At 36.8% G+C, this 26,120-nt stretch overlaps 1 protein-coding gene across 3 annotated transcripts in view; it reads left to right on the top strand.

Moving 5' to 3' along the window:
* Nucleotides 1-26,120, top strand: part of SLC24A4 (solute carrier family 24 member 4) — a 77,404-nt gene that overhangs the window by 30,233 nt on the left and 21,051 nt on the right. For 2 of the 3 annotated variants that reach the window (XM_065751111.1, XM_065751095.1), the window contains exons 3-10: nt 15,101-15,177; nt 16,467-16,541; nt 18,290-18,374; nt 19,582-19,685; nt 20,245-20,319; nt 22,285-22,310; nt 22,835-22,888; nt 23,418-23,560. In XM_065751111.1, coding sequence (XP_065607183.1) covers nt 15,101-15,177; nt 16,467-16,541; nt 18,290-18,374; nt 19,582-19,685; nt 20,245-20,319; nt 22,285-22,310; nt 22,835-22,888; nt 23,418-23,560 — 639 coding nt within the window. The remainder of the gene's footprint in view (nt 1-15,100; nt 15,178-16,466; nt 16,542-18,289; nt 18,375-19,581; nt 19,686-20,244; nt 20,320-22,284; nt 22,311-22,834; nt 22,889-23,417; nt 23,561-26,120) is intronic. The other variant, XM_065751103.1, reaches the window with a different exon arrangement.

Below are 26,120 nucleotides of genomic sequence, written 5' to 3'. Positions count from 1 at the left end.
ATGTGTCAAAACTCCCAATCTAAATACTTGCCACACACCCCTAATGAACATTTATTTGATCCAGTGTTATAGCTGGATTTGTGGGCTGTTTCTTTGTAAGCATAATTGCAAGGCAAGATTTCTAATAGTTAGAACTTTGTCATTAATGTTCGAAGTTCCTTCTTTCTTATTTTGCTACTAAGTTATTCTTAACTACAGCTGCATAAGTACAGTGCTGTCTTCTAATGTCTTCAGTATATTGCTTGCAGTGTATTTTAATAAAAGCTAATGAAGGCATCCAATTTTGCATTACATTCAGCATGATCTCAATCAAATTCTTTTTTCTATTTTCCACTCTTCAATAGAGGAGCACAGTTTCTATGGTTGAGTGGTAAAGAAAAATATATTAGTGGATTGAGTGAGTAGGGGTCTACTTGTATATGGTAACACAGGTGTTTCACACCTGAGCTAAAATACCTTATCTGAGCATGCAATTCTGGGAAGCAAAAGTAGAAGAGGACACTTTCAGTCATACAACTCCATGATTCAGTGTTCTCAAGAGTTTGCTTCAACTCCACCTACATAAAAAGCAGTATGGTTTCTACTGCAGCAGTTTGGTGATCCTTTTCGCTAGTGGAAAGGCAGATGCTAACTGGATCAAATACCGTGGCAAAACTTGTGGGGTTCAACACTTCAAAATATGAAATGAAGCCTTGTCCAATATTTTCTCTAGGGTCACAATGTCTTTTTTTAATTCTGCAGATCTTATATTCACGTTACAGAGTATCTATTTTCATTGCTGATTTTCTACATAAGAAATGGGCAAAATTTGGAGACCATTTCGTTTATTATCACTGACGTCTGAAACACTTCCAGGAGAATTACAAATATAATTCACACATGTAAGTGTAAATATAGACACATTTATCAGAAGGAGAAAAACAGAGCTAACTTATGTCTGTTTGATTATTGTTAGCTAAGCTTCTACAGATTGAAGTAATATCAAGTGCAACTAACAAATATCTAAATGATTCAGGCCTCCTACATCTCAGATGTCTTGAAATTATATTCTTTATTCTTACTGGAGTGTTTGTCTGGTAACAAGGGAAATAGTTGTTTTTTTTCCAATCTGACTTTATCAGCATAAATAATAATAAAAAGTTAAGCTTGCTGTTTTATGTAGAGACTTAATGAACCTTTTTAATGAACCTTTAGTTGTAAAACTTATTTGTATCTCAGTCACCCAGCCATCAGAAGTGACAAAATAGTGAGGAGGGAAGTGGATGATCTGAAGTGGTTTATTCAAGGTTATGTATCAGAGTATTGCTGGAGTTGAAAATAGAACAGTAGTCAAACTGTTATAGTTTATTAATTAATGCTGTTAAAATGTCAGCCAAAAAGTTAGATTTTGGCAGAGAAAAAGATTCTTAAATCCAAAGAAAAATGATGTTGAATTAGGCTAAAATGTGCAGTGATTTTTTTTAAGGGGAAAGCTGCTGTGAAAATTATTGGAATTAAGTAAATACCTCTGGGTTTATTTTACTGACTTTTAGGAGTCTATGTTGTAAATTATTGAAGTCTTGCAGATCACCTGCACTACACCTGAACTACAAGTTGCTCTTGACTGAAGGTTTATATGATACTTATATTTGTGGATTCTTTAATTGGAATTATATTTAAACCATTTTGTTTAAAACATTCTGAACATCCGTGGCTCACACCTAAAGAATTATGTGACCCAACTGCCATTTGTTCATGTGTCCAACTCTTTAGATAGGTCACTAGGACCATCTGTGGTCTGTCTGTACACTTCCTCTCATACTACAGACTCTACCTCTATTGTTTCCCCTGCTCTTGTCTTCAGTGGTGTTGGGATTTCCTTCATTTTGCTTGTGTTGTGTCCCTGACTGCCTTTTTATTTTTCTTTTGGCGTATTTCATGTTTCTTCCTCCTGTTGCCTAATCTTCTTCATCTCCAACTCTGATGGGTTCAGTCATAACTTGTCTGATAGTAATTTCTGAATGTTTATCCATTCCTGCTATTGACACATTTTTCCTCAGATCTTGAACTTTCAGGTATTTCTTCCTGGATGTCCTCCTCTCTCATTAGCATATCCCTGTGGTCAAAATAGTATATCATTTTGCCTCTCAGTAGTTATTCCCTGCTGTGAGTGTTTTGTGTTATTTCACACTTCATATTTTCTGTACTTCTTTCTGTATTTTCTGTACTCATTTCAGACCTCTTAGCTTTTTTTTGTCTTCATAAAATTGATTTCTTCCTTGTTACATGCTATTTTTCATTGAAATTGTTTATTTCCATAGCTCCTTCCTCTTCCTTATATAGTGTTATTAATGATTTTTGTTTGTTTTGTAACATCAGCTCTTATATTTTGTATTATCTGCATACAAATACCATATGTAGTAATTAATTTTAAGAATGCTGTGGAGATGATCTTCTACTTCAGCTTTACCTGGTAGGGCCTGCCATAATGATAGGATGACTTTTGTGTACACTGATTCACAGCTGTACCTAATTTGATTTGAATTATAAGTGCTTGCAAATTTGGGCTATTACTTTATTTTGAATGCATACAGGCCTGTGATCTCACTTTAATGTCTCTGAGATGTCAGCATGGTAGCACTTAAAAGTTTCCTAGAAATGAAGCTGTTGTTTAAATCAAATGCATAAAAAATGGCTTTGTCAGATTTCCTGCAGACGTTTCCTTCCTATAATATTTATTCCTTGACAAAGAGCTATGCCAGGTGGTTGTCTTCTACTCCTCATTTGATTTATTGGGAAGATAGGTGAATTTTAATTCAAAAGAACATGAAGCTTTTGTTTGCCTGGATCTTTTTGTGAAAGTTTAGTGGAAAGTGTGACTTTTGAGTAGTGTATATGCATGTGTATGTTTTTTTCACAGATGTTAATTATATTCTGTATCCCATATCTAGATAACTTTTAATACTGCTTTTTTACTGTAGGTGAATGTTCTGATGCTTTATGTCACTGAAATTATTGGCAGGAAAATATTCATCTTGTGACTGTTCATGTCAGTTATTCATGAGTACACTGTTCCCTCCTTAAATGTTTATTTTAGACAGTTACCACCCCCTCCCCAGCTTCTTCCAGCTGCCACCACCACCTCTTCAGCCTGCTGGCACAGCAGTGCTATCCTTTCATCGGAAGCAGCTACAGCCTTTGGTTTTCAAACAAATTTCCTCCCACATAATATAGTGACAGAGAAGCCCTGTGGACAGTTCACGTCATTGTTCTTTGGCTGCAGCCCTCTCTGTCATTCCTAGGTGTTGCTGATAGCTGTCAGGATCTACAGTCATTACTGTATGTGTCAGAATCTGTCCTTTCCTTACATTTTCACCATTCGTAGATCAATTTTAAATGTGATTTGCCTCATCCATAACTATAGGGCGTTGCTTGGGATGTTATCAGTGAATGTTACTGTGTGTGAATGAATTCTCTAACACTTGGACACTATTGCTGTTTCCTTAAGGATTTATATTCAAACTGCTTTCTACAGGAATTTATTTTAGGTATGCTTGCTCTTTTGGCATAAAATTTTAAGAAACTACCTAAGTAAAAAAAGTCTGCCGGGGGTTATTTCTAGTTCACCATACAGCTGTGTGGAGCTAAGTGACCACAATGCCAGGATTACAAGCCAGAATAAAAAACATTGTCTGACTGAGATGTTTCAATAGTACCTGTACTAAGCTGAGCCTGTATGCTTATCTCTTTCTTTCATCTGTGCTGTTTTCATAATAACCACATGAACTGGACTTCTGTTAACCTTACTCGTGTGAATCCTCTAGGAGAGGGTGCCAGTGCCCTCAATCATATATGGTAGCTGTATTGTAAACATACATTACCCAATATGCAGGGTTTTGTTTTGGCTACCACTGATAGTTCTTTGATATTTTTCAGTGAAAATAGAAAAACACACCAGTTTTACAGAACTGTTTTGTTACAACTTGAGTGGCCAGTGTGGAATCTAGGTCGCTGAGTTGTGCCTTGTGGTTGGTAAGAAAGGCAAAAAAAGTTCTTTCTGTCTTTGCTGATGTGTACCATCCACATGTTTTTTTTTCTAACTTCAGGATTATTTTGTCTAGTTCTAAACTCATAGTTAAGATTAACATATTATGCACTTTGAGTGTTTGCATTGTTTATGCTTTTTATGCCTTTGGACCTTTCTAAATAAAGAAAAAATTGTGGGTGGGAATCTTGCTTTGATGTATACCTATAAAGCTCCATTAACTTTTGTGGGGAATACTTCTTGTTTCAATATTAGCCCTTCAGCAAAAATATGGTTAAGAAGTGAGAATTAAAAATAGAAGAGATTGAACTGAAATGAGATTAAATGGAATTTGTTATATTTGCCAAGTTCAAATATGTTAAAATCCCCATGTTAACAGAACAAAAAATCCATATGATAATTTTGTTCACTGAACTACTGAAGCTGTTGATTCCTCTGCAGACACATTTTTTTTTTAAAGCTCACAACTGTTAAGATTTAGGGGAAAAAAGTTAATTGAAAGAAACAAATTATTACTTGGTCATCTTCCCATTCTTGTAAATAAACCGCAATGTATGCTTTCACAGTAAGAACGGGAAGGGGTTTGTCTAGTGGATAAAACAACTGCTGGAAATCAATCTTGTGTGTATCATCCCCAATTTTGCTATTAAATACACCACACAGTTGGGGAAATCAGCTTGTGTCTTTACTGCAGAGTTAACTTGAACAATCTGTTTCAGATTAGTTTAACATAGATGTGAGTAACTGCACTGGAAAACAACTCAAGGGCTTCACGCAATGATTGAATAACTACACAGTGATTGTGTAAGAGACTAAAGAGATGTGCTCATGTTTGCTGTAACTAGTGCTTTCTGACTGGCAGCCAGCTTGAATCAAAGCACTACCATGCTCAAGTTAAGCACTGCAAAATGCATAATCCATCATTAAGCAATAAGATTATACTGGTTCTTTCTGTTTTGCAAGTCAGGTACCTTTTATGTGCAATATTTGGTAATTCAAAAGTAATAGGAGAAGGATCTTCACAGAATAAAAGACTAGGAAAATGGAAAGAGGCAAAAAAAATTCTGATGGTAATGTCCCTCAGTGTTTGTAACTGGTGTGCAAATTCCTCAGTGCAAATAAATGAGAATACTTATGTCATCAGCTGCTTTCATCCAGGCTGTTGAAGGTAGGAATAGAATAGACTGGAGTAGAATAGAATAGAACAGAATAATTCAGTCAGAAGCACCTTCAGAGACCATGTAGCTGGATGTCCTGACCTTTTCAGGGCTAACCAGGAATTAAAGCTTATTAATGAGAGCACTGTTCAGATTACTCTTGGACAATGGTCATATACAAGTAGTGTGAGGACTTTTCTTATGTTTAGTTTTCCTTTGTACCGTGAAAGAGACTGGTGTTATGTGACACAGAAGCACTGTAAGTTCAATTTTCAGATCTTGAAATCTAAAATGAGGATATAAATAACCTCTGAAATGTGAAGTCAGGCTGTCTGGGCAGGTGAGATATGGTGGGTCAGATCACATATGACACTTGATTTGCATTTCTTCCATCAGCTGAAGACAAATAACGTTTGGTGAGGCTCCTTTGTCTTTGAGTGCTCACTACCCGTTAGTCCGCATTTCTTCTTTTTGTCACTGTCCTGATCTTGTATTTCCGCTACTGCAGCATTTTTTTCTATCAGATTTCTTAGTAAGATTCTGGCTCTGTTTCCTGGCACAGGAGCAGGAATACCAGTAGCTGCTTTAGTTCTTCTTGGCCTCGTTGTGGGCTTTTTCCCTAACAGTTTTGAGAAGAAACAAATGCATATATACAGAGAGAGATAATATAGATATAGTCTATGTGTTTCTAATACAAATTAGAAAGTTGGGTTTTCCTCTTTGACCCATCTAAACAAGTGGTAGGAGAGCAGAAACGGTTTCTGAACTGCCTGATGCAATAAAACAAAGATGGTACAACTCATTTTAAAAGAGTAATACAGTATACAATTCCTGTATGGGCAGGTGTTTAAGCATTGTGTGTGCTTTGTAACTGGTAGATGGTGTAAAGGTTTTTGATGGTGTGAACCGTAATCTGACATGCACATTTCTGTGACTGTTGAGATAAAGCACAAGAACAGAGCAGTAATGCTTCTAATCTTCTGTGTTGAGAAAGTGCAAACTTTGCAAAGTTGTGATGTTTGCTGGAAGGTGGAACTTGTGGCATTCATTATTTTTTTGTAATGTTTTTGGATGTGGATCTTTTTCCACAAACAAAAAAGCTAGAAGTGTATTTTTTGTTTTAAATGAAAGCTGAGATTCTTACATAACTGCCTAATTCCAAGGCCTGGCTTCAGGAAAAGTAAAAAAGCAAATACTACGTGGTTTATAAAAAAAAAAAAAGTAATGAGAACTGACTATACCATGTAAGCATGGCTAATGGGAGAGAACTGTTGTCCTTCCATTTGTTCATATGTAAATAAGATTTTTCAAAGGATTGAAGATATATAGGGAAAAAAATATTAAATGCTTGACTCCGAAATCTGACTTCTGTATAGATTCTAATGCTGTGGCATTTTTTTTTAATTCAAAACAATTTTGCAAAATTCTGCTTCTTTCCAAAATAGCTCAGTTTTCCTGGATGGTTAAAATTCCTAGTTGGATTGGGTATCAGAAGAAGAGTAAAAACATGCATATATTAAATATTGTATTTGATTTCCTTTTCCATGCAGTTAGGGGAAAATTATGATGTACTTTTCTACTTTTTTATACCATTACTGCTGCTTTTAAATCAGCCATAATGCAGCTTTTGCTGAAGTAGGAGGGATTAAAAAACCTGTTATTGTTCATTAACTGTGCTGAAGGTGCAAAAGCATGGTTTTATTTGAAGTGCACATCTATTCTGAAAGGAAGCTCTGGCAAAAGACCTCTTGGGGCTGCTATTTTTTTTAGTGTTTTCTATATGTAACCTGTTCATTTGTCAGGTAACCTGTAGCTTTTTTCACCTGCTGATAGATAAATTTTATTTGTGGTCTGACCTTGGTCAGGTTAGTTTTCCTGTCATTTTGCAGTCCAGTGTGGTGATCACCTATGTTGATGTACCAGGAAGGTACTAGCCTCATATCATAGATACATAACAGAGTATTATTTGAGGTCTCTCTTCAGCAAGTATAAGAAGCTAGCAGCACATTTTTTCAATCACTAAAGAAGACGAGAAAGAACTTAATTGTGTAGAAAAATATTTCTATAATGAATTTATAAGCAGAAATGTTCAGTGCCAATGGTATTTTTGAAGGAAAACTGTTATTTCCTTGTACTCAATCTATAGCAATTCAAAAATATAATTGTCTTCATATTAAATCTGTTACTGTTAGCAAGCTATTCTTTTTGGCTTTGAAGGCCAGTTTGACCCCATTGTTACATGGCATCAGTGTAATAGTAATACATATTAGGTTTAAAATGGATGACGTGCCAAATGGAGCACATAGGATGTTGAGAGAAAGGAGACTTCAACTTATATTCAGTAGCAAAAACAGGGAGTTATAGCCTATCTCTTGTAAAATTTTCATTCTTTTGTGCCAAATGCAGCTTCATTTTAACCTGGGTTGTTAATATGTCTTGAAATTTTTACAAGATTTATTACATGCAATACAGCTTTGTGAAGGTAACAGGGTAATGCTATCCATAAGAGAAAGTAATATAAGATTAAAAAGCTGTTCCCAGAAAGAAAGAAAAACTAATTATGAAGCAAGTGTTCTCTCACTCTTTAAAAGTTGCTTCTAGAGAGTATATTGTCTGGAAGCTATGAGGGGAAAAAATAGATGATACAAAATCTTGAGGACATTAAAAGCATTAACACAAAGCCCAATATGCATGTATTCATGCACTTTGATGTGCTGATGCATCACCATCTTACTGTACTTGTGCATCCATGTGTCATCCCTGACTCCTGTGATTTTCTTTTTGTTGCAGATAGTTTTTAAGGTGTTTTGATTTGATCCTTTGACACTGAATTAATGAGTGCAAATGCTTCACTTTTTTTATAAAAGAGAAAATGAAATAAATACCAGTCTGTGGTTTAATAAGGTATTAACGATACTTTTGATTGTAGCTAATCCAATCCTGTGTAGGAGTTTTCATAGTTGTCATATTGATGGAGGGAGAGCTTTGAAGGATATTTCATCAATGCGGAGTCCTCTTACAATATATATATTAAATGGATTTAATATTTTAGATTTGAGTCAGTTATTTGCTTCATAAGCTGCTACTTACCATTGCACAGATAATCGCATTTGGCAGCCTGCTTTTAGTTGAGCAATGGAAATTGAATTACTATACCACAGAGATAAAATTTGCTCATAATTTCTACTGCTTGTAAGGTGAAGGGCTGTGGAGGAGGATTCTTATTGTGCCTTCTGCCATATGGTACTTTGTCTGGAAATAGAAAGTTTGATCTTTGGCTTCACACAGCATTACACTGATTATGCACAAATGTCTCTCAAAAAAGTTGGGTGGTATTTCATGTACTTTTGTTAGTATTATCTCTGAGCAAAGAACATCTGTGAAAACAGTTTACTAAGGAGTTATCTCTAAACAAATTTCCTACCAAATTTTTCAAGTAAACGAGTGTATTTCTTCAAATTGTCTATTCCTGATTTGCTTTGACACTGGTGCCTAGATTATTATCCCACAGAATCTGAGCTGAGTATTTGAGGGAAAATCCACATGCCATACTGCTACAGAGAACTAGAAACAGCTGTCTAATAGGAATGGGAGCTTAAAGCTTAGTAAGTCTTTCTTTTTCCGGATGGCACCCAGGATTATCACTGAACTGTGATGGTGGGTTGGTCGGATTTTTTTTTTGTTCACTCTTATTTTTGTCATTGTAAGATTTTAAAGTTAACAGTTTTCATGTATAAAAGGACTTGCTTGCTTGAGTATACTTACTGTTTTTCTACACTAACACTTCAGAGCTAACAGCATGTTAACTTGTGCAGTTGGAAGGGGTTATTTTTAAGTTTGAATTCTGTGCAACGTTTTTCATGAGTTTAGGCTTCCTGTAGTTCTGTAAAAATGTAGTTTTAGTGTACTGTGGCACACTCACAATTTCCTAGTAACTATTAAAATTTACTGTACCTTGTTTGGGAAGTAGTGTTAACAAAGGAGGCATTAATATGTCACAATTTATATATGTGTACACTAATTTCAGCATGATATTATGATCTTCAGGCTTCAGCTGTTATCAATGAAATGCTTAAATAAATCAGTACATTTCTATGAATGAAAGTGTCCCTGCTCCTTTTTAAATTGCACAATTGCTGTTAGAATGCTGAAAATATGCTGTTGCACAAAAAGATCAGATGAGTGGATTATGACATTCCTCAGGACTACTGACACACCTATTGGGCTGTAGCGAGCACGCTGCAGTCATTTCTGAGACATGGAACAAGGGACCGACTCTCTTGACAGTGGAAAAGAGAATATGAGAAGAGCTTCTCCTGTTGATTCAGGATGATGACCTGATTTCTGTGAAAATCTTTCCAGTGTGTTGATTTTGAAGAGGACTGTGGGCTAAAGCAGCAAATGTTTTGAAAGCAAGGGTGATTCTAAGGCATATTTATCTGATTCAGAGCAACTCAAATGACACAGGGGCCCTGTATTGTGTGGGTGTGGTAGGAGTGATGTCCTGGCTTTCACTCATATCTTCAAATGGATTATGTTGGTGCAGAATTATGAATTAGTGCAAGTTACAGTACTGAGGAGACTTACAGTTTCAACTTTTGGTGCACAGACTGTTGACATTTTACTGCTGATGCCTAGTAACGATGCATGCATTTTCATGAGAAATATCCAAAGAAGCTCATTTCTGCACACAGTGAGAGTTGGTGTTTCATAACTGAGGCAGAAATGCACGTGCTTCAATGCAACACCAGGCCTGAGGAAGGTGGGAGTTTGCACATAAATACAAATACACTAAGTGCAGAGTTGACTGAAACTGCTTGCAGTGCTTAAACAAATGGCACTAAATTGAAATATTTGATCTGGCATATGTGTATGATTATAGAAGGGGATAAAGTGGAAGTATTTAATTCTCCCTTTTGCCTACCCTTACTCTCCTTATATGTGTGCCCTGGGTGAGTCCAATGGTAGGCACTTGCTGAAAGCCAGGAGTGGATATCACAGTTTATATACGTAATATATCCTGATGTTCACCCAGGGCAGAGGAGGAGCAAGGTGCAGGCATTACAGGGTTACAATCATAACCCAAGTTGGAAGGACCCCACAAGGATCGAGACCTACTCCACATGGGACCATCCTGAAGCAAATCATGTTTCTGAGAGCATTGTCTAAATGTTTCTTGAACTCAGTCTTGTGCAAAATGCCATTGAATGTGAACTGATGTAGATTAGCAGAAAGTATTCCCCAAACACTTTAACAAGGAAAAGTTGTGTATGTTATTCGCCTGATCACCTTCATTGCAAAGGCAGAGGGGAGCTGGTTGATTGTATATTTTCAAATAGCTACTGCTCCTTTCTTCCAGTGAGAAGAAATTAAAGAGGTGTAACATGCTTGAACGCTTAGCAGGCATTAAGAGTCAGTATGTTTGTTGCCTGCGTGAGTAAATCAAGAGCTGATAAGGTGAAGAAATCACGTGTTGAGGCAGGTTATAAAACCACAGGTCCACGTGGTTGTTGAGATGTTCTGTGAGGCTTAGGAGATTTTGAAATTTAACTTCATTGGCAGACTGCCTCACATGGTATGGATAGGGCATATGAGAACAATGCTCTGTTGGAACCCAGAAGTAATCTGGTAACAGCCTAAGCACTGCTGAGTGTCACTGGGATGCCTAGGTTATCCCTGACTGCTGCAGATCAGATCTTCATTCCAGAGCTACAGACAGCTTAAGCTCTGCAGCTTCTGTTATATATGGCTGGAGCATGCTATTTGCATACTTGCGTTTGCTACTTAGCCACAGGCAGCTCAGCCAGAGCTTTCTATCAAAGATGAGTCATCCTTTCTGTCATGTCATCATCAAGTTATTCTTAATATTGTCATCCTTTGGAGTAAAAGGCGGCAGTATCACCACTTCAAATTCGTGGTTAGAAAAGCTTTCCTTGTGTCCCTTACTCATGTCATGTTTGGAGAGAGGGAGCAAGCTACAGAACAGTCTCAGTATAGACTTGGCCTTCTTGCGCTCTCCCTTCCCCCTCAATAAATCTGTGCTTCATAAGTTGAGCTTCAGGAGTCATGGGTTTTCAACAGTACCAGCAGGATAAATATTTCTGTATTTCAAGATGATTTCAAGATGATTGGTATATGTTCTTCTCCTTTTTTGGCAAAGGTTGGCCCCGTTAGATGTTACTGCTCTTCGTTTCAGCTCCTCTTCCCATCTGTTCTGTCTCTTTTCAGTGGAAACTGAGGAGTTGCAGCTCCCACTCAGGCTGCCGGATCACCACATCTCCTGTATATGAGAAAGTATCTCTGCTGAGGTACAGTGGTGCCCTCCTGCCTGTACCCATAATATTGTAGGGTGTGGGCAGAGCAGAAACCGCAGTAATGACATATCCCCTTTGTTAGCTTGTACAGACAAGAAATACTGCTGCCCCTTCCTTAAGTGATGTAGATTCCCTCTTAAGGGAGTCCAAACAGTCTTTTCCTGAGCAACCAGATTGCCAGAGCAGTGGATAAGAAACACAGATCTCTGTTTTAAAATCTTGAAAATATAATACAGTGAGTAAATAAAGAAAAATACAGAATTTATAGATGAGGATTATTCAAAATTTATGATTATTTGGATAACAAAATCATGAAGGCAGCAAATGCCTATGCTAAAAATTTCCAGATTTTGCCTTGGAAATCACTGTCAGGTGGCCATGTCACTAAGAAGGGAAGCTTATTTAGCAGAGTCCAGAATCTTGTTTAATTTCTCTGATTACTACAGATTTTGTAGTATCTATGTATTTGAAGAATTGCATGGCATGAGTTCTATTTAGAGAGAAGCTGCCTTTGTGCTTATTCACATAAAAATACTTCTGAGGCAAGGAGGTATTTCAAGTAGTTATTTATTAAAAATACAGCATCTTAGTCTATTTATGAAACATGTTGGTTTGCAATGAAGCTGGTTTGCCTTTCCTTGGCATCGAAAGCCTTGGCTCATTTCCATCTTCCCTAATTTGACATCTTCTGGTCTTCTGATTTCCTATTTCGTTTAACTTTAAATAAGTGTATTTGTATTAGAAAGATACTGTTAGTGTTTCTTTTTAATGTTTTCTGAGATTTTTGAGTTATATTTGTTCAACCACTCTTAGCGTTACACTGTGAAATATTCTACAGCCAAATGGAAGAAATTACCGGTGGATAATAGCTCCCCTGGTGACACATTAGTTTTGCCAAATCATGCAGCAAGGGCATATTCCCTCTGAGTGACAGCAGGGGAATAGTGTTTCTTGCACAGGTACTTGTGATGGTGGGTACACACCTTCCCATTATATGGAAGGATGCACTCCATATTATGGTATTACTTTAGCATTGCTGGAGAATCAGGCCAGGGCTCTTATTTCCGCTGTCCTGGGCTACTGCTGGAGTACTTGTACTCTTGCAGCCCTGTTTTGAATAGAAGAGATGAAAGACAAATGAGGAGTATGATGAAGAATGTAGTCCTTCAAATACATGGTTTGTATACTACTATGTTGGACATGGTATTTTAGCCTCTATTGCAGGAAGGACTATCTTGTATAGGAGGATGTCTGCAGCAGTAGCTTTAAGTTTTTTCTCCCAAAGGACAGGGCTCCTTAAAGCTTTCTTAGTTATTAATAATTTTAATTAATATTAATTGTTAATAGCTAAAGTTTTGGTTTAAACCATATGCTTTGGGTGCTGATTAATTTTTCAGTTCTGTATTTCAGCAAATAACTCCTCTGAGAAATTTTGCTTTTGGCAGCTAGTGTAGCTGACAAGATCTTATATTTTATTGCTTTCCAATATTGCTCCAAAAGGATATTCTTCCCTAATTGCCACATGGAGGGAATTATATTACTGAATTTTACTAAACTGCATATAACTAATAACAGTACAGTATATACTTAGAGTATTGTGTACATATGTATGTGGTATACAATGGTGATACATTACTAAAGGAAGCCTGCTTGTTTGTTAGATTTATATAAGATTCCTTCAGTATTTTAAAATATTATTCTGTAGATAAAATAATTGCAAATTATTGCATCTTGACTTACACTTTGTGGGTTTTTCTCTACTGTCTTCTGGTGTGAGTAAGAATGCCCACCATAAATACAGTATCTCAAAACTACAGTGCAACCAGTTTTATCCCAGTTAGTATTATATTTCTGCTGTCATTTTCCTTGTTTGCAGGTAAGCAATGAAAAACTGTACAGAAAGGAAGATGATTTGTTCGCGTATTTTGATTTTACAAGTACTTGAGTTTGTTTGGATTGACAGGCAAATGTCTTTTATTTATGATGTGAATTACATTTATATAGAAATTCTGTTTTGTAAGGCCACTAATCACAGTGCAGCTCACAGGCTGAGATGTCAAGTTATGTAGCAACCTGGGCCCACTTTCTTGAAATGAGTCCTGCTGAATATTAGCATTCTGATGATGTTTAGGCACAGAGGTACTATGGCATTCTGTTTATTCAGTGGGTGATTATTATTGTGCAGTTGTACTGATAATTTAGTTTATATCCATGCTGCTTTCATTTAACCTTGTGATTACTGAAGGTTAACCTTGTGATTACTGAAGGAGGACTAGGAATATAACATTTACCTAGGATTAAGAGTATCAGAAGTATCTAAAGAAAATTTACTATTTGAACAATTTTTGTCTTCTATGATTTAAAAGAAAAGAAGCATCTTTATCTTGGGAAAGCTCTGTTCAACAAATGAATTCTAATTCTCATTCCAGTTGGGATGCAGCAGGTCTTTATGAGAGCAGGTCTTAATTAAAGGCATACTTGAAATCAGTAGAAGAATTGCAGTAAGTCACTGTTGTTGAACTTTCAGGTTAAGTATTTTACAGACTGTTAGTAGTGTTAAGCAAAGGATAGTGGTTTTAAACAGTTGGTTGAAGTATTTAGGAAGATTTCATAAAATGGTAAATCGAACTTTTGGAAGGAAAGTAAGATTTCTGTATAAATGTCACCTGCTGCCAAAATATTCATTCTAAGTTAATGTTTGTTGTGGTGGACGCCAAATGAAAAACAGGCTATGAAATCTTGACCTTAACCCTGTTTGCACGCAAAAGTCTTTATGAAGCTAAACACATGAAGCATATGAATCTATGCAGTATAGATTAGGTGGTTTATTTATAAAAAAAACTCAAACACTTCAGAAATGGAAAGTAATTCTAGTCTGAAACTAGAGTGTCCTCTCACTGCAGCTAACAATTTCAAGTGTGTTTGGTGATTACAGATAACTCAATCCATTTTTCATCCTCTTGTCTCTGTGTTTAACATAAATTCTTCAACTGAACTCAACACAGCCTCAGTGGCACGCAGAATTAATCCCAAAACTCATAACTTTGCTCATTCCTATGCACCACCTATTTTTTTTCTCTTCCTTTGCTAGATATAGATACTAGACTTTGTGGGAAAATTCTTAGAATCACTTTATTTGTGAATTTGCTCTTTAAACTGTGGAGTTGTGTAAAAATTTGTAGTTAAGAACTTGATGGAGTATTGCAGTCATTGCATAATATTTCAGGACAAGCCACACTTATAGCCAAGGTTATTATTTCAGGATGGTGTTTTTAATGCCTGTGCTGACCACTTTAAAAGTATATTTAGGGGGCATTCATGTGAGTTAATTCTGAAAATAAGATGTTAATAATATGATGTTTGGTATACTGGAGGCTGGTTTAAGTGACTATTATGATGGTAAACAGTGAGACCAAAGTATCAGTTCTCTGTTTTTTCTTCAGAGCAGAAAAGAGTTTCTGAGCGAGCAGGTTGTAATGTACTAAATTGGAAGATGCGCTCATGTTTGGTCATTGTTTTTCTACAGGTATTATATCCTTATTCTTTGCTATTCTGTTTGTAGATATTGTAAGATAATACATAAAATTTGTATACTTCTGTTTCAGCCATTCATGAGTTTCCTGAGGATATATTCACAAATAAAGAACGGCAGCAAGGAGGGATTCTCCTTCACATCATTGCTGTAAGTTTTCTTCTACAGTGTTTAATCTTTGTTTTTTCTTTTATTTCTTTTTGATCGTGTGAATCCAGTACTTTGATTTCATATTTCAGATATCTGTGTGGGTATAAATGCTCAATAAATAGTATTTATTTAGGGATATTATGCAGATTTGAATTTAAAATGTGTGTATATTCATTCTCTCAGAGATAAAAATCCTGGCTTCATGAATTTTTTGATTCTTTCCTCCTTGTATCTGTTTGCATTTCATTTTGTGTAAACAGGGATTCCTTTGTTGATGACAATTTATGATGTGGAAGATTGTTGGTTCTCTTTCTTTTGTATGCAAAAGATGCAATTGTAATAAATAAAAAAAACTGAAGAAAAATAAAAAGTTAAGATTTTTTTTGTAGAAAAAGGAAAACATATTCAAGACCTACAGGCTCCAGATTTCCACTCTTAGCTCAGGAAAAATAAAGTAAAAAAGGAGATGTTTTTGGTGGAGAGGAGCAAGATTAGGCTTACAAGCCGGAAATACAAGGTCACATAATATATTATGTATGAAATTAGAATTGTTACTGAGAGGTGTGTTGCGATGACCTGTGGTCAGGGTCCACTTATTTCCAGGCATGATTATTTTATGTTGCTAACCTATGTGGTCAATCATAGAATCACTCGGGTTGGAAAAGACCTTAGGGATCATAGAGTCCAACCGCGACCTAACCATACTACCCTAACTCTAACAACTCTCCACTAAATCATGTCCCTAAGCACTACATCCAAATTGTTTTTAAACACATTCAGGGATGATGATATTACCACCTCCCTGAGAAGCCTATTCCAGTGCTTAACAACCCTTTCTGTAAAGAAGTGTCTTTCCTGATATCCAACCTGAACTTACCCTGGTACAACTTAAGGCCATTTCCCCTCATCCTGTCACCAGTGAGAAGAGCCCAACTCTGCTCTTGCTGTAAGTACTTTTGAGATATTGGAAGAGAGCAATAACGTCTCCTCTCAGCCTCCTTTTCCCCAGACTAAACAGTCCCAGTTCCTTCAGTCTCTCCTTGTTGGGCATATTCTCCAAGCCCTTCACTCTTCATATTCTAGGGTTTGGCAACCATTATTGTCCCAAAATTAACCCCAGGTATAAGAATCTTCTTTTCAGCCATACACTGCAAAGATGTTTTTATTTGGAATGGAGTAGAAAATGAAGCTATGTATTCTTACCTTCTGAATTAATATAGCATTGCCTTTTTCCTCTTTTTATACAGAGGAAAACATCTGAAGTATTTCCTGAATTTATTTTCTTACAGGCTCTGTATATGTTCTATGCTTTGGCTATAGTATGTGATGACTTCTTTGTTCCATCCTTAGAGAAAATTTGTGAGGTATGTTAAAGAACTTTATTCCTCTTTTGAAAATTTATTTAGAGAGATTAACAGCAGTGAACATTTTGTTCCCTCATTGTTTGGAATTTCTTTCTGTGAGCTTTTTGGATGCAGTCCTTTTTTCAGAGGGCTAAGGCTTTCCATAAATGTAATCTTGGCCTATTCATCCCCATTCATGCTCATTCAGGGAGCAAAAATGAAAAATTTCAGATCAGTTGATGAAATCCACTCTTGAATACATGCAGCATGTAGGTAGGATGGATATGAAATATAGATGATTTGAGTTTCTTACTGTACTCTAGTTTTAAGATTCATTAGTTAAACTTTGTCATGCATAGCCATATTGTGTTGGCTCTAAGACTTCTGTTGCTCATCTACCATTGTACCGACACAGCGAAAGTGCCTAGGATCAAGTGGAGAAAGGGGAGAATGTATATGAGTAGTATGGATTGTGATTTTATATGGAATGAGAATACATTTTTATATTAAACAATTAGTAAATTCCACATAATTGCTGTGAAGAGGTTGAAAAATTACATGTATTATTTGAATTAGGAGTGATAATCGGGAGAGGTTAGAACCTATGCTTGCGAGAAATTTTTATATTAGGTGAGGGTTTGGTGAACTATTGCTAAGCACATACAAAATACAAAACCAGATTTTTCTTCCATTTTGATGGCAAAATGGAAAACTCATCTTCATTTTTTTTAACAGAAGTGTGCGTGACCATTTCCTGAAAAATGCATGTTATCAATATAAAAATGTCAGTTTTCCGATGGCTATGTAGACAGATCTGCAATTCCTATTAATGTTATGCAGAGCTATGTACTTCTACTTACCAGCAGAGGTACAGATGGAAGAATAAGGCAAACAACCAATACGAACAAAGTATTCAATAGGGATCTATTCTTTCCCTTTTCAGATCTTCTGTCTTCAGCATGCTCCATAGACACCATCTTTAAGTTGTACCAGTTGTATTCTACCAATTAATCTGTTGTTCTTTCTTAAAATCTTTCTTTCATCTCATGTTCTTCTGAATATTGAGACAGCTAAAAAGAATTCAAATAGTGCACTTATATTTGACCTCTTTCAGCAGTATTACTGTTGATAGATCACGTGATAGAATGAGAACATGTGTTTCTGTTTTATGCTTTATAGCACACCATTTTTATCAGCTTAAAATGTTGCATACTGCCTGAGAAATACATTTATTTCTGTATTGGTCATTTTTGTCACTAATCGCTTTTCTATCCTGTGAAGAGAAATGAAGTACTAATGATGAGTCTAGGTGGTCTCAAAAAAGCTGTTTTTACAGTTCAAGGAAAATATCCTCAGTATTTAATTGATGCAGCCCACTTTTGAAGCTAAACATCTCTGCTGGTCTTAGAAGTCTAAGGCATGTAATACACCTATATCCCATTAGAGCTTAAGAGAGACTGTCATAAAAATAGATCTAATTGCCATGCACAGGCCTGTCTGCATCTAATTGGACTAATTTTGTGTGTATCAACAGACTCGCTTGTGGTAAGTGAAGATAGAAATAGGCCTGCTGTTAGTAAGTTTTACCCTAAGTTTTATTTGCCCAAAATATATTTCCCAAGAAGCAATGTCTGTTTCTGTATCACAGTGACTGCTCATTCTTTAATAGCACTGTGGCCAAAAAATGAAGGACTTCTATCATTGTAGCTGTGTAACTGTGCGCTGTAAACTGAGGAGCAGTGCTAACATATCCAGTGCTTCTCTTCCAGAGATTACATTTGAGTGAAGATGTTGCTGGAGCCACATTCATGGCTGCTGGGAGCTCCACACCAGAGCTGTTTGCATCTGTTATAGGTATGGAACCCACACACTGGCTTTCATGAGAGCTCTTAAAAAAAATCAGCAGCAGGTCAAGTAGCGGTGTCCAGAAATGCTACTGTTCTGTCATTTTACAGTCAGCAATTGCAGCTGTCAGCTAATCTGCCGTTCATGGTATAATTCTCAAAATATCTCATGAAACTGTGAATCTCTCAAAACATAGAGGAATGGCTGATTCTGAGCACTGGAAGTAAAAGAAGAATTGCATTGTACTCCCTTGAGAAATAGAGAGATTTGTGTCTTTTGCTTCTTTTGTCATAAAGTAAGGAAATTAATGTTAGCAAGGAAGTAAGAGAACAAGAAGCATGGAGGAAGAACAAATCTGCTAAAGTCACAAAGACATAGTATTCTATGTACATTACTTACTGACTTTTTTCAAGTAATCTCTATACTATTAAGGATTGTTTATGTAGAAAGAAGGTTAAGAAACTATGATTTTAAAGGTAATCTCAAAAAAAAAAAAAAACACCACTAAGTCTTTAAGGCTCCCTTTAGTAAAAGATATGAAGTACAAGACACAACTTTGTTGTGCACTCAGTTTATCTTTGGTCTTGTCTCAGTCTTGAAGATTACATTAGATAATATATAGAGTTCTCTTCCAACCCTTATTTTTTGCCATTCTCGTAGAATTTTATTACAGATAAGTATTTGAGGCATATGTGGGTTTAGCACTAATGGAAATGTTTGCCTGGTGGAGTTAGAAGTCATGCATTACTAGACCTAAGAATTATACCTTTTTTTTTTTGAGGGAAGAATCTCTTAGTACCATGAGACATTCCAAAAAGCTGCTAAATACTGAATGTCTGAGAGAAAGGTTTCTGTTTTGTATTTTACTGCGTGAAAGGAATTTCATGCTTCTGATGTGAGTGGAGATATTTTTCACTCATCTGAATGGAGCACTAGTCATGTCCAAGGTGTGAAATACAGGACTTAGTGTAGAACTAATGGGCTAAGACATTTATTTAATTTTAATAAAAATACATATTTGGAGATGTTCATACAAAAATGGGGAGCTGCTAGATAGACTAGAAGCACAAAATAGTCCACAGAGGAGCATTCATTATGAAACCTTTTAGTGAAACTTGGAAATGATGTTATTCTTAGGTAGTACGTGTCCTAATTAATTATCTGTTAATTATCCTAAAATGAAATGATGGAGTTAATAACATGTTTTCCTCTGCAGGTGTATTTATCACTCATGGAGATGTTGGAGTAGGAACCATTGTTGGTTCAGCAGTTTTCAACGTCCTCTGCATTGTTGGTGTATGTGGATTATTTGCAGGACAGGTTAGTAAGATGCCTCTCTTTGGGGACACAATTGCTTATGTTTGATTGATTTTTCTTGAACAGCTATTTGGAAAAAAAAAAAAGGAAGGAACCTCACTCCTCTTCATACAATACTGTGTCCACAGTCAGATGGATCAGTAGCCTCTGTTAATCCTTCTGTGTAATGAGATTTCTTCTATCTATTCAGTAGGTGGTTAGACTGTGTATCTTATGTTTTTTTGTATGTTTAGTCTGCTATGTCCACAACTAGAATATGGGAGCCATTGCTCTGTTGTACTATAATGAGTTGTACTTTACAGCTGAAATTATGTGAAACTAAAATATTATTAGTAAGAAATCTGTTTCATAAATGGAAGTTTCTTGATGACTTTTATTGATACTGGTTATTATAGGTACATTGTTTAACAAACCGATTGGAGTTCCCGTTAGCATGGAACTATTTGTTCCAGAATTTTTAATCATAATTGTGCTCACATATCCAAATGATTGCAAGATGGAAGCCATTGTTTTGTCTTTAGAATTGCTTACTTTTGTTGTCTAAAGCTGTGACATTTTTCAGGTGGTCTGTCTTACCCAGTGGGCTGTGTTCCGAGACTCTGTGTACTACACCTTATCTGTTATCATACTTATTGTTGTAAGTAGCTCTCTTATCAATTAAAGGTTTTATTGCTTGATTTTTGGAGGAATGGACTGCTAAGCATTGATATGTGCTGATAAACAACCTTTTTCCTAACTAATTCTAGTGCCATCCAGAAGTGAAAACTCAGCTCTATTCTGCCAAATACAGAACTTTATACAGCCTCACAGAATGTGTGCCCATCATGTTAGTCCATGTCCATTCATTTTGTACCTATGATTTGTAAAGTTCTGGAGACCAGTGGTGTATGTGATGTAGTTAGTGCTCTCTTCTGACTCAGAGGACTGCTACTGGGTATGAGAATTTTTGAGCTCTACCTTGCACCTCTATTTTAAATAGAGAAAGTGGCTGTGTCTTGCTTCTACACAGCAGTTTTATTTCACAGATTCTGGGTAAATTTTTCTAAATAGAGCACCAGTGAGATATCACTTTATTTATCTAGAACAGTGAAGTAGATCTGAACATACTCTTTTATAGCACCAGGAAAGGGAAGAAGCCACTTAGTTTGATTTCTAGAAGTATAGATCACTAGCTGCCTGATCAATTGCTGAAGTTAAAAGATGTACTGTACAATTGTAGGATGGTTTGGGTTGGAAGGGACAATAAAACTCACCATGTTCCAACCATCCTGCCCTGGATGAGCACATCTCTCACTAGGCCAGGTAGCTCAAAGCCCCATCCAACCAACCCTTGAATGTTTCCTAGGAGGGGGTATGCACGGCTTCTCTGGGCAAACTTTTCCAGTGTTTAACCACTCGCATAGTGAATAATTTCTTCCTTATATCTAATCAGTATCTGCCCTCTTTCAGTTGAAAACCATTACCGCTTGTACTGTTACTATATCTCTTTGTAAAAATCCTTTCTCCATCTTTCTTACAAGTTTCCTTTAAGTCTTAAAAGGTTCCAATGAGGTCTCCTTAGAGCCTCCTCTTCTCCAGACTGAACAAATGCAGCTCTCAATCTTTCTTTGTAGGAGAGATATATTCCTCTGATCATTTTTGTGTCCCTCATCTGCACCTACACTAACTGGTCCACATTTTTCATGTTGCCCCAGAACTCAACACAGGACTCCAGCTGGGGTCTCACAGGGGTGAAGAAGAGCAGGGCAATCACCTCCATTGCTCTGCTGGCCTTTTATGCAGTTCAGGATACAGTTGGCTTTTTGGGCTGCAGGCACACACTACCCACACTAACCTACTGCACTAATTGAGCTCGTGCCCAGTTTTTCATCCATCAGTACCCTTATGGCCTTCACTGCCAGGTTTTTCTCAATCCTTTCATCTCCTAGTCTGTTCTGATGTTTGGGATTGCCCCAACTCATAGCAGCACCTTGGACTTGACCTTACCTTGTTACGTTTCACATTGTTCTTATGGGCCCACATCTCGAGCCCATTCAGGTCCCTTTTTATGGCATCCTTTCCTTCTATTATGTCAGCTGCACCACTTGGTGTCATCTGCAAAGTTGCTGAGGGTGTGCTTGATTCCACTGTCTACATGATCAATCAAGATACTAAATACTACTGAACTCAGTACAGAACCTGGAGGGACCCCTCTAATCACTGATTTCCACCTGGACTAGAGCCATTGACTGCAGCTCTTTGAATGTGGTTGTCCAACCAATTCCTCATTCACCAAATACTCCACCTTTCAAATCCATATCTCTCCAATTTGTACACAAGGAGTATGCAGAGTAGAAGTGAAATTTCTCTCACAAGCTCATACTGCTTTACTAAATATTTGTTACAGTCATTAACAGGGATCCAAGCCTTGTACAAAAGTTATGTGCTTTAGAGCTGTGTGGGGCATAATCCATACAGTAAAAGTTTTGGTTAGAAAGGGTCAAAAGGGTAAATCTCCAGTAGCTTCTGGCTAGACATTACTGATATTTATTAAATAAATTTGAATGTTTTTCAAGATAGATGAGAGGAATGTAAACTTGTTTCTCTTTTTTTATCTTTCTAGTTCATATATGATGAGAAAATAGAATGGTAAGTTGCCTAGACTATTCCTTAACATACTGTATTTGCCATGAGACTGATCAGTTAATGGTGTTGCAGCATACCTAGATTTCTTTCATGCAACCTGTAAGCAACAGCTGGATTTGACACCTAAGAAAGTTTTGCTGCTCTTATTCTTCTTGTTACAGGTATAGTAGGTGTCCCAGAGAATAGGAAAAGGTGGGATTCTAGTGGAAGATCACAGGCATCTTCTGGAATAGTCCTCTAAAAGTGTGCCTAGCCTACGCTTCAGCACTGATGCAACAGAATGCCTTGGCGTTGTGATCCTCAGTGGTTTCAGTCTGCGTAGCACATTTTTAGTATAAATGGATTACATTTTATTTGCATGTTAAGAACTTGACAGGCTTTGCTTCCCCTATTCTCCTGAGGCACCACAGAATCTTAACTACATGAATCCTGTGTACGCAAATGTAACTTGTACTAGATGTTAAATGCACATTCCTACACAAAACTTGCTTCATTGGTCTTTTAATACTTTTTTTTTTGTCTCTGAGGTGGGAAAGCCTTATACTCATCATTATGTATTCATTCTACATACTTATAATGAAGTAAGTGCTTCTTTCTTCTGTATTTCTTCTCTTCAAATGCTAATTGACCATCATCCTTTGGGTGTGGTTTTGTCCTTGGCTCTCCTCCTGAGAATAGTGCAGCCAGCCTATGTATGTAACCTTTGTATGGCCCCTTGCATTTTTGTGCTTAATCAATTTTGAGTTCCAAATAAATGCCTGCAATGGGGAACACCATACTCAGGGAAACAGTGAGAGAAATTGACAGCTGGTGCAGAAGGAAATAAACCATAGTGTAGTGAATGTCCTGATTTCAAAATCCGTAACTCCAGTGCTCTGTCTTCACTGAATCTGACCTAGTATTTTTTTGCGTTCTGCTACATCATGAGAGAAGTACAGCCCTTGCTATGCTATTATATTGCCACTGATTTGGTAGCCTTTTCTCTTAATTTCCTATTCGTTGTCAGAGGACATGCATCTGTGCTTTACTGCTTGCTTGCATAAGTTGTTCTTAGATGCTTAAAAAATTGGTGAAGAAATACAGCATTCCAGGCCTTTTTTGCATTTTCAGGTACAATGTGAAGATGCAAAATTTCTTCACCCTCAAAAGCAAGAATGTTGGAAATGGGGACACAGTTGACAATGAGATGGAAGATGGTAATAAATGTTATGCCTCTAGTTGTGATGACCCATCCATTCCATTACTGTGGAACGGTAAGGCTGAGCAGACAGGACATTGAAAAACAATATTTCACAGGATGCCCTCTTTCTCTTTAATGATGATTAAAACACTCTTATAACTCAATCTTAAGTAGGATATTTTATTGGAATGACTTGAAAATTCGGTAGTCATACCACCAGTTGAGGAAAAACATCAAAATTTTGTTCTATAGAGATTCTGAAAATAAATTGCTTTGCACATGGGAAGTTTTTCTTTCTTCTTCTGTTTGGTGGTGAGCTATGACTCTGTGAAATATTTTTTTTTATCAGGAAGAAGGTTATTTTTACTTGGGGGGAAATAAAAAATGGAGTAACTAGTTTGGAACCAAAAGCTGAGTCTTCAGTGTAGATAGAAAGATAAGCGCAGATCAGTGAGCAAAAGGGGTTACATGTTGAGTTCAGAAGATCTTCAGAAGACTATTTTGACATGTCTATATAGCTCTGCATACATTGCCAAGCACATATGTGTAAGTGAGAAATGCAGATTCTTTGTGGTTTGTTTTGTTGTCATAAAGGGTAAGAAGATGACACTCAGCTTCAGGTACTGAAGGTAAGGAAATATGCCCAGGTTGTTGTTTGTTGTTTTGTTTACTTTTCTAACCTTATTTGCCTTTCTTTCTACCATTCCTTTTTCTGTAGAAATAAATCATTGCTTTGTTTAAAGCTCCAGCTATATAGTTCAATGAGCTTGAGCAACTCCTTATGAGTGAAGTCACCTTGCTATCTTCTTAGCAAATGTCTCACATTCTAGAAGGCTGAGCTCAGCAAAAATGAAGAAAATATTTGGAAAGGTCTCCATGCACTAAACAGTAGTGTCAAACAGGAATTTATAGCAGATATAGAGAACTGTTTGTTTCTGCTTCTTTGCTTTGAATCAGAATCCCTTCAGAGTTGGTAGTATCACTTGCTGCATTTATACAATGATAGCACGTATACTTTGGGTTCATTTATGTTGTTTAGAGAGCTGTTTAATACTGATCTTGAAGTAACTCTCATAATAGCACAATTAAGTGAAGATGTCTTGGAAATACTTTGGTCTTGTTTTGCAATGATTTTTTTCCTTGAACACTGACTATGATATAGTGAAGTCCATTACTTGTACATGGAGGTACAGTCATAACAAGTTTTAGAGGATACCTGATAGGGAATTGATGTATTCCAGTGGGAACATAGGAAAAAAATGATTCAGTGTTAGAATACAGATATTAGAGGTTTTTATTTTTGAGGTGTTTTTTGGGTTCTGATGTAATCTGGGCTGCAACAAAAGAAGTGTGGCCAGTAGTTCATGGGAGGTGATCCTGCCCCTGTACTCTGTGCTGGTGAAGCCTCATCTGGAGTACTGTATCTAGCTGTGGTATCCTCAGTACAGGAGTAACACAGACCTGCTGCAGCATGTAGAAGGCCACAAAATGATCCAATTGATGGAACACCTCTGCCACAGGGACAGGCTAAAAGAGATAGGGCTTTTCAGCCTGGAAAAGAGAAAGCTGTGAGGTGACTTGATAGTGGCCTCTCAGTATCTAAAGGGGAGCTACAAGAAAAAAAGGTGACAGACTCTAGCAGGGTCTGTGGAGATTGAACCCCTTTCCTCCTGTCCTAACTTAAAGAAAAGTAGATGTAGGTTGGATATAAAGAAAAACCCTTTTACAGTAAGGGTGGTGAGGCCCTGGAACAGGTTGCCCTGAGCAACCTGATCTAGCTGTGGATGTTGCTGTTCATTGCAGGAGAATGGGACTAAATGACCTTTAAAGGTCCCTTCCAATTCTGAGGAGTCCATGATATTGTTATATACTTTTATCACAGAGTGGCTGTAGAGATGAATCTTAAAGGGATATAACGCACAGTGCTTGCCTATTCACCTATAAAGAACAGAAGGAATAAACAAGAAGTTAAGGAGATAATGGAGTTTGCATTGGGTAGTGGAAGAGGAAGATGGTGGTGCCAGCCTAGTTGCTCCACTGATGGATACACTGTGTCAAGAAACTGTGCTGGAAATCTATAACATAGATCCATCATTTGTTTCTCCCTAGTCAAAATAGGACACGTGCCATATGCCATATCAGTGGACTGATGTTATAGTTGGCACTTGGCTGGCTTCCTAAGCTGAGCTGTACCTCCTTCAGTAGTAGCTTTCTGAAACAGCAGCACTGCTAGTTCACAGTATATATGTAATATGCTGCTCTTTTTCTAAATTACTTTCTAGAGCTTCCACTGCTACATTATAAAAATTTACACTAAAGAAGTTGCAAAGAAAAAAAAAAGAGATCTTTTCACTGTAAAATAAAGTCAGTTTGAAGGGCAAATCCTACACATACAGGTGAAAGTGATGTATTAGCACTTTTAAATAATGCTCCTATTTTAAAGCACAGACAAGGCTTTTCTTACAAATTTCCACCAGGTGGCATGATTTGATGCCTGCCTAAAAACAGAAGTTCTTGAAAGTGGATTTTTGGATAGTGGAAATTGGATAGTGAAAGTGGATTTGTAGATACCTTAGAGACTGACTAGAGGTAAATTGAAATCAGCAAGAAGCTTTTTGTTGACTCTGGCAGGG

This window comes from Cyrtonyx montezumae, unplaced genomic scaffold (genome assembly GCF_038088225.1).
Source record: "Cyrtonyx montezumae isolate F1298 unplaced genomic scaffold, pur_monq_1.0 scaffold_10, whole genome shotgun sequence".
Taxonomy (NCBI): Eukaryota; Metazoa; Chordata; class Aves; order Galliformes; family Odontophoridae; genus Cyrtonyx; species Cyrtonyx montezumae.
This window is presented reverse-complemented; position numbering and strand designations above follow the sequence as displayed.